General features: G+C 27.2%; 1 protein-coding gene across 1 annotated transcript; it reads left to right on the top strand.

Moving 5' to 3' along the window:
- The first annotated feature begins 4,697 nt into the window (after positions 1 to 4,697).
- LOC132945944 (uncharacterized) lies at positions 4,698 to 8,344 on the top strand. The gene is made up of 4 exons (XM_061015781.1): positions 4,698 to 4,703; positions 6,971 to 7,144; positions 7,352 to 7,706; positions 7,796 to 8,344. The coding sequence occupies exons 2-4, from the start codon at positions 7,018 to 7,020 to the stop codon at positions 7,980 to 7,982; spliced, it is 669 nt and encodes a 222-aa protein (XP_060871764.1). The 5' UTR covers positions 4,698 to 4,703; positions 6,971 to 7,017; the 3' UTR covers positions 7,983 to 8,344.
- Positions 8,345 to 8,833: the final 489 nt, after the last annotated feature.

Here is an 8,833-nt window from a genome sequence, read left to right as displayed (position 1 = left end):
CATCACTGAAGAAACAACTATCTTCATCCATCTTCATCTCACTCCGATGAGCTGAAACTTGGAAGTATCGAAACATTTTATAAAAATAACCTGATTATAACGAAATTTGCAAAACTTACATTATAATATATACTGTTTAACGAACTGTCCGTCTATATTGATGGCTGATGGCTTATTATATTTTTGTTCACTGAAATTATTAGAATTGTTAATCGTCGCCGACGAATGTCGACAATTGACGATTGCCATAGATATTATTATAAAATATATTACAATATATCATTTACTATGATAAATCCATAGAACTTATATATTATACTCAGTACCCATACGGTATATTGATAAATCGTACTATGCACTTTTACAGAAATCTTTGTGATCAGCAATTTACCTATTTTTGGTTTTCTATTTCAGTTATGCCAAATTTAACCATGCAAAACTGGTCCGCAAGTTTATAGACATTCTATTATTTGAAATTTGAATGCATTATCCCGCCAGTTCCTCTAGACACAGTGTTTGAGAAGCTATATTTTTTTAGTACCTAACTAAATTTAAATATGAATTTTTATAAGTTACCGCTATGTAGGTACTTGTCCAAAACTCAACTACCGGGATTTAAATAAAAAAAATGTAATTTAGGTAACCTATTGGCTATATTGATCTATTATAAAATAATAACACTAACCTATCAATATAATATCACTATATAAAATAATTAAATGTGATAATTTGAAGACAATTTCTTAAAACCCCTAAAATATTTTTTAAATTTAATGTTATAATCTAGTTTAGCGATCACGCAAATTCTTCAATTTTTATTTTCGGAAACATATGTGTCGCAAACAATTAAGAACTTTATGATGCAAAAATTAATTGCCGGAAATCGTTAGTTTTTATAGTATAGCCTTACAAAGTTCACGATTTTTGGTGTTTTACGCACTCGTACAACGCTTAAAGTTTACCGAGCTTAAGCATAACAAATTAAATTTTTTTTTATCCTAGGTAAATGAACGTTTTAAAAATGATGGTGCAAAAAATAATTCCGACACCCACCCATGGTGGTTTTACATAACAAGTCGAGGGATGTTTTTGATTTTAATTGTCTGTGCGAGTGACTACGCCGGGTATTAATGAAAATACCAAACATTTCAATTAGCTGTACAATAAGGTAACTTTAAAATTAGTCTGATCGCCAAATTCAGACGTCCCCGTCGTTTTCAATTAAAAACTTATAATTTCCGGCAATTCATTTTTGCAATATCGTTCTTAATTCGTCGTAACTTGAATTATACATAAGTTACTGAAAAAAAAAAAATTGAAAAATTCGCGTTAGATTTGTTCCCAATAAATTATTTTAATTTATAATTATATTGTAAGTACCTACTAATATTACGTTTGAACAGTGTTCGTGGAGGGGGGGAGGTGGTTGAACCTAAAAATTGGCTGCGGTTGTTGCGGCACTGATCGTAGTGTTATTTTATTTTTCTCATCTAGATAATGTTATTAGTTATTACTTATTACCTACTTATAATTATAAAATTGATAATTGTAGTATATTACCTACATATTAATACATAAGTTAAAAAATCATTTAAGATGTTAGTATAAACAGGAATACGATTAAATCGATTAATTTTAGTTTTAATTATTGAATTCTAAAGGTTAGTTCACACACTAAATCATTTCTTTAATGTTTTACAATTGTCTTAGATTCTGTGTGGAGTTTTAAATTTATTAGATTTACAATGTGTATTTTTTTTTTTTGTCCGCGGACTAAACGATTGTCATCACCATTTGGAGCTGTTAAAATGGTTTTCGTTTTTGACTTTAAATATTATAATACATTATTATTCCCAGATTATTAAAAATAATTGTGAAAAACAAAAAAAAATCTTGGTAAAACATGTCTTTTTTCCATGAATTCACTTTTCAAAAAATAAAAAACGTTGAAATATAGGTAAGTTAAAATTGATATATTCGTATGATAGTTAATTATACAAATGTCAGATTATTGCAGATGTCTCATTACGACCATCTTCTTTACCTTATAAGGAAATTTGTATTCAATTTTCAAACCTTAGCTATTCAAATTGAAAATTTTATATATTTTCAACAGTAAAATAATATTTAGTTTTAGTGATTTTGAAGAATTTCGTCAACAATTGAACTTCTATAATAATTTTAAAAAAAAACTGAACATAATATGTTCTGTAATTTTAAATGGCTTTAAGAACCACTTATATGGTGTATTGTATTCAATTTTCACTATTTTTCATTCATGAAACAAAAATTATACTATACATAATAAATTTTAAATTTCAAATCTCTATAAAAATGACGAACGTCTCTCCAGCACCACCCATTCAAAAATTTTACAATTTCTTTTTACAGGAAATTAGCATGTAATTAGCATGAATTTGCATGACAAAATATACAACTCTATGACAAAAAATGATGTGCGGTGCTGGAGAGACGTCTCACCAGCACCGCCCAACGTGAAAAATTAAAAATAATAACAAACTCGATATACCAAAATGTAGCACGTGATTAGCACGAATTTGCACGATATACCCCGAAATTCGCACGTGTCTGGTCCGCGAACAAACCACGTTCGAATATTTCGCGCGTCTCGCCAGCACCGCCCAAAATGGAAATTTTGCGAAAATCAAAAAACTGTTTATGCCAATATTTAGCACGTGATTAGCACGAATTTGCACGATATACCCCGAAATTCGCACGTGTCTGGTCCGCGAACAAACCACGTTCGACTATTTCGCGCGTCTCGCCAGCACCGCCCAAAATGGAAATTTTGCGAAAATCAAAAAAATGTTTATGCCAATATTTATTAAATTTTCATTTTCCATTATTTTTTAGTTTTATTTCTAGAAATGTTAATAAAATTTTATTTGTTGGTTAAAAAAGCTTGAAAATATAAAATAGAAAGCTCCTAGTATATTGTTTCAAAGGTAGATGAAAAATATTAAAAATATTTAGTCACAGTTTTTTTTTATAAGCATTTAAAGTTCAGAAATCACGAAAGTTAGCAAATTATTTTGAGTTGAGGATTCGTAAAAATGTTTCTTTTTAAATCTAAGATTTTAAAATGTAATACAAGATTCCTTATAAGATTATCTACCTTTATCAACAAAAAAAAATGTGTACGAGAAAGTCAAATTAAAGTTTTATGAGCGTTTGAAATTTAAATTTTTACAACATTTAATATTTACTCGATTTCTCATGTAGCGATTTCCTTATTTTGTTGTAATTCAAAATCGAATAAAACTGTAGATACATGAAAATTTCACTGAATGTTTATTATATTAGCATTTCCTACACACCATACAATTTTAAAAATATTTTGACTGTTGTGCCAAAAAGTGTAAAAATTGTATACAAGGCTCCTGATATATTGTTACAATAGCAGTTGTAAAATATGAAAAATACATTGGCACAGTTTTTTTTATAAGCATTTAAAGATCAAATCTTGACAAAATTTATCAAAATATCGAAAATTATCAATCATTGTAATTAATAAATTATAAAATGTTCAGTTTTTATAGCTAAGGATTCAAAATTTAAAACAAGATTCCATGTAAGTTTATTCTGTTACCAAAAAATCAAAATAATACACAAGCACAGTTTATTTTTATAGTAATTTTAAGTACAAATTTGGACAAAATTACATATTAAAAAACCTAGAATAACTATTTTAGTTATTTTGTTGTGATTGTATAATATTATTCGTGGTTACTTGAAACTTCTAAAGTGTACTATTATATATCTATGATATTATCACGGTTTGTTGTTGATGTATAACGCGTTATAAGTACCTAATGGATATTGTGATATGATTAATTTGGAATTTAGTATAGGTACCTATTATAAGTCAATTTTTTTTTTAATACCATAAATATGTATAATATGTCTTAAACCTAGACTGACATACCGTCTCCGCTCAGAATCGTTTTTCTTATACAATGATATATCATTAAATTAAAATTTAATACCATGCATTATACAGTGACCCGCTTGTAACCTTCAGTACAGCAGAGCACCTTTTTATTAATATTTTCACTGTAGATTGAATAATTGTTAAGTTGATAGAGCTAATTATTTAACAGTGGTAGACTTAAATATAATGCTCATGTTGGATCCCTTGTTTTTAATTTGGTTAGCTCGTAGGTAGTAAAATATTTGAATGTTTTGATTAAAATAGGATATATTATGTCTAAAATAGTTTAACTTGAATCATCTCTAAGGTTTAATACGATCATGTTATTGTTTGGGTGTGATTGTAATATGATTTGTACCGTGGTATGACGGGTGAGCTGGGGAATTCCAAACAGAAGTTCATCGATATCCCATCGTATTATTGTTATTGCTCATTGCCTATTGGCCAATAAAAATAAACTGCGCTACTAATATTGCTACTGTATTATCATTAACCATTTTTAGTATCCAGGATTTTTTTAATTCATTATTCCGATTTCACCGTTGTTGAAATAAACGTTGTTTCCACGCCGTTATGAGTTTGGTTATTTAGTTTGCACCTAATAGTTAGTTTATGTATAATTTTTCTCTATTAATTCATTACTACCTGAATAATGGCGGGTCGAAAAACAGTTATCCCGTCTCATCAAATTGTGGAAGCAGTTCTTAAGTTTAAAGACCGTATATAATAACTGAAGTCAATGGTGAAAAAAGTAAGTAGACCTAAATTTTTATAAAAACTTACAGTAATAATCAATTTAATACTAAATTAAATTAATTGACGTAGTAAATTATAACTTTATTGTGTGTATTCACTAATATGTAGGGCTCGGTAGTTATATAGATGTTAAAAAATTAAAAATATGCTTGAAAAAATGTGAAATATGAAAAACAAATTTAAGTATTTAATATAGAAATTTAAAATTATTCAAAATTCCAAAAATACCACTTTTTGTAATTAATTTTCACTAAAAGAAATAAAAGATTGATAAATAATTAGGTATATAATATTCAAATATTTGAATTTTTAAATTTTTTTGTGCTGAACAAATAGTTTTCATCGTCGTGGCGCGAGCTAACCTTAAGTAAAAAAAAATAAAGCGGCGGCACGACAGTGTATATTATTATCTCGAAGCAGGAGTTGCCCATTTCAACATTGTACATTTTGGTGTTTTTTTTAACCGGACCTAACTAATTATCTACTAAATCAATATATTTCTAATAAATTGGAAAAATTAGAAAAATCGTGCAGATGATCTTTTTGAATAAATCATCAAAATAGTACTGTTAGAAATTACGTTATTAAAGGAAATGTGCAAACTTTTTAATGAGAAATTATAATGAAATCTGGAATCACGGCGGCCGCATCTCGCATTGTCGTGCCGACTGATTCCCCCACTCAATTTCATGTACGCGACGCATTTCATTATTGCTCTTTCACGACTTCACGTATATTTTAACTTAGATTCTTGCCACTACCTATACGTAGCTATGGATTATTTATTTCAATTCGTTATAAACTATATAGCTTCATAGAATTACATTATAGCTTAAATTGTTTATATTTTATTTAATGTAGTTTGTTAAATTGTAATTAATACTATAGTATTACACAATTACCTAGTGTGTTATACTGTTGATAATTATTCCTATGTTCGTACCTATATTATGTTCGTACGATAATATATTGGTATTATTTAATTATAAATATGCCAAACAAAGTGTACAAAGAAAGAATAAAAAATAAAGAAAAGTACTTATTGAATAAAAAAAAGAATCTTAGTGATAAAATAAATTTCCCAAAAATACTGTTGTCTTGACAATTTTCTAAATTAATGGTTATATCACAACTCAGTGCAAAAAACGGAAGAGTAAAAAAAACAGATCTTTAAGTACTGTAACGATGTGATATCATAAATAAATTCTAAGTAAATTGAATAAAAAATATACTTATTTTGTTTCAATAATTTATTTACTCGGTGAGAAACTATATGACGTAAACTTTATACGACACAGCACACGAAATAACGTGAATAAAATAAACAAAATGCATTAGAAAATCAATGTAATTTAAAATATTATATTATAATGGACATTTCTGCTCAAAATAATTTCTCGCCAAGTAAATAAATTATTAAAACAAAATAAGTGTACTTTTTATTAAATTTACTTAGCATTGATTTATGATAGCCGATAGGTATCACATCCTTAAAGTGCTTAAAGATCTATTTTTTTTTACTTATCCGTTTTTTACACTGAGTTCGACGTAATGTATAATTTTATTGTATTCTCTTAACATTTTTTATTCAAATTACCTTTTTCCATATAGTTCGTTCTATAACCAAAAAATACAAATAATATTACCTATATAAACACAGTTATTGATTACACAAATTTTAAGTTAAATTTGGACGAAATTAGGTAAGTACATGAAAACCTAGAACACCGATTTTAGTTATTTTGTTGTAATTTAAAAATATTATTCGTTGGTAAATGGTAACTATATACTTGAAACTTTTAAAGTATATTATTATATTTCATACTGACATCAAATACAATTTTTTCAGAAAATTAATTTTAACCTACTCGTAAAATAAATTTCTGTTTGACCAATATTAATATACCATCCAATATGGTTAGTGTGATAAAATATTATGTTTCAAATTTTCAACCCTAATATTATTTTAATTTTGTATTTTGTAAATTGAGTTTTTTCCAAAGAATAATCAAATAAAATACATTATTATTAATATGAAATAAAAACAACAAGAATATTGTGATTATAATTATTGTATACAGAATTATCATTTATGCTAATTTATTCTTAAATAATAATAATACAAAATATATATTGTATATTATACTTCGTACCGTGAGTAGGCTATTATTATTGGAGGGTTGTGCAAAAATATAAGGATTTAAACAAAATTCATAATTTGACGTAACATTTTACAAATATTCTTTTCAGAAATTATTGTAGCTACTGACACTGTTTGGAGTGATATAAGCATTTATTTAAATAGTCTTATGAGTAAAAGTGCTATTCACACTTTTGTGTATAAGGGACGCCATGAGATAAAAGAAAAGCTCGGATTTTGTTCTAGTCCCAAGATTGATCCACCAGAAGCCATCTTTAATTCTTCCACAGAATATGGTCGGTATTACTTTTTACACGTATTATTCAAATATATTACTTATATAAGTACACTTTTATTTGATTATTTCATAATGATAAGGTATTATTGCACAATACATATCATCTAAATAAAGTTTTTTTTATTTAACTATATGCACTTACATCATTAAATTATCTGCGTTACAATTGACATATATTAATAACTGTTAACTTTTTTTTATACAGGTAGTTCGGATGAAAATTCCAGCAGTAATCTGGATTTTCCTAGAAGAAAATTTGTGGTAACTTTTTCTTCAGAAGAATGGAAAAAAATAAAACCTGATGATGTGCAATACAGACTGCATGATAAAAAACGACCATCACAAAGTTTTAAAACGTACTATGCATTAACCAAAAATCAATGGACACCTATTTTGGCTGAACATTTTTGGGTGCATACACAACTTCCATGCTGCTTATCATTCCGCAAAGCAAATGTTCATCCACATGGAACAAACTTTGTGACCGTATTTGGACGATGTAGTGTATGCAGCTCATGCTTTAAAGGGATTATTTCTGAAAAACCATTAGATAATGAAAAGTAATATTTTTATTAAATTTTAAGCAAATTTTTTTCCTAAATTTTGTTATTTCATACAAAGTTGTACATTTTAATTTTATTTTTTACAGGGTATTAATGCAATGCACGTATACGGGGAATTTTGACATGTTGCACGAGCCAAATAAAAAACGCCGTTTGTTGGGAACAGCAAAGGAAAAAGTAATAACAGCCATTGTTCAAAAAAATATGTCTAGCGCCACACATCGTGAAACAGAAGCTGTACGACTGATGAAAACAGGTGATTTTAGTCCGTAATAATAAGTATAAAAAAAAATCCTTTTCAGGAGGAGGGTGTTGGAGGGGGAGCGTTAAATTTGAAAAACTACAATTTTATTCACCTCAATCTTTTGTAACGTTAGGTTAGTAAAAAAAATTAAAATCGTTATTTTAGATTAGTAGTGAAGCGATTCATTTTACAATGATGTTTTTTTTACGTCTGTGAACAATTTTTAGAGCTGTTATGCTTGAGTCATCGACTTAGGACTTGTTCTGTTAGGAAAGTGAATGTTTGTTCTTTAAAAAGAACAGAAATGCATCCTAATACCCAAGGATGGGCAAGTTAACGATTTTTTTTAACTTGTTAAGTTAAGTTATTTTAAAACAATAAAGTTGAGTTAAGTTAAAAGTTACTCATATTTTTTTTTCGTTAACTCGTTAAGTTAAGAATTAACTTTGAAAAAAAAGTAACTTAACTTAGTTTAAATTTAAAATTTGCTAATTTACAAAAATAAAAAATTCCAGATACAAAATATAGATTATTAGATAGTTTTTCTTTACGCTCAAGAAAATTACTGGGGAAATTTAAAATGATACATCAAAGCAAAAACCCATTCAAAAATTTGCATTATTCTTCTGACAAAAATTAACTTAATATAGATACTTTTTTTCAAGATTAACGTGTTACCTGTTAATCTTGAAAAAAAGTAACTTATTAAGTTAAAAGTTAATTTGAAAAAAAAAGTAACGCGTTAATTAACTTAATTAAAATTCACTTAACGTTTTAACTTAATTTTAACTTTTAACTCGTTAATGCCCAGCCTTGCATTAATACCTACATATTCAAAATAATTGGGGGAAAAGTAAGGGTACAACAAACATTTTTACAA

The sequence above is a fragment of the Metopolophium dirhodum genome, chromosome 5 (genome assembly GCF_019925205.1).
Source record: "Metopolophium dirhodum isolate CAU chromosome 5, ASM1992520v1, whole genome shotgun sequence".
Lineage (NCBI taxonomy): Eukaryota > Metazoa > Arthropoda > Insecta > Hemiptera > Aphididae > Metopolophium > Metopolophium dirhodum.
This window is presented reverse-complemented; position numbering and strand designations above follow the sequence as displayed.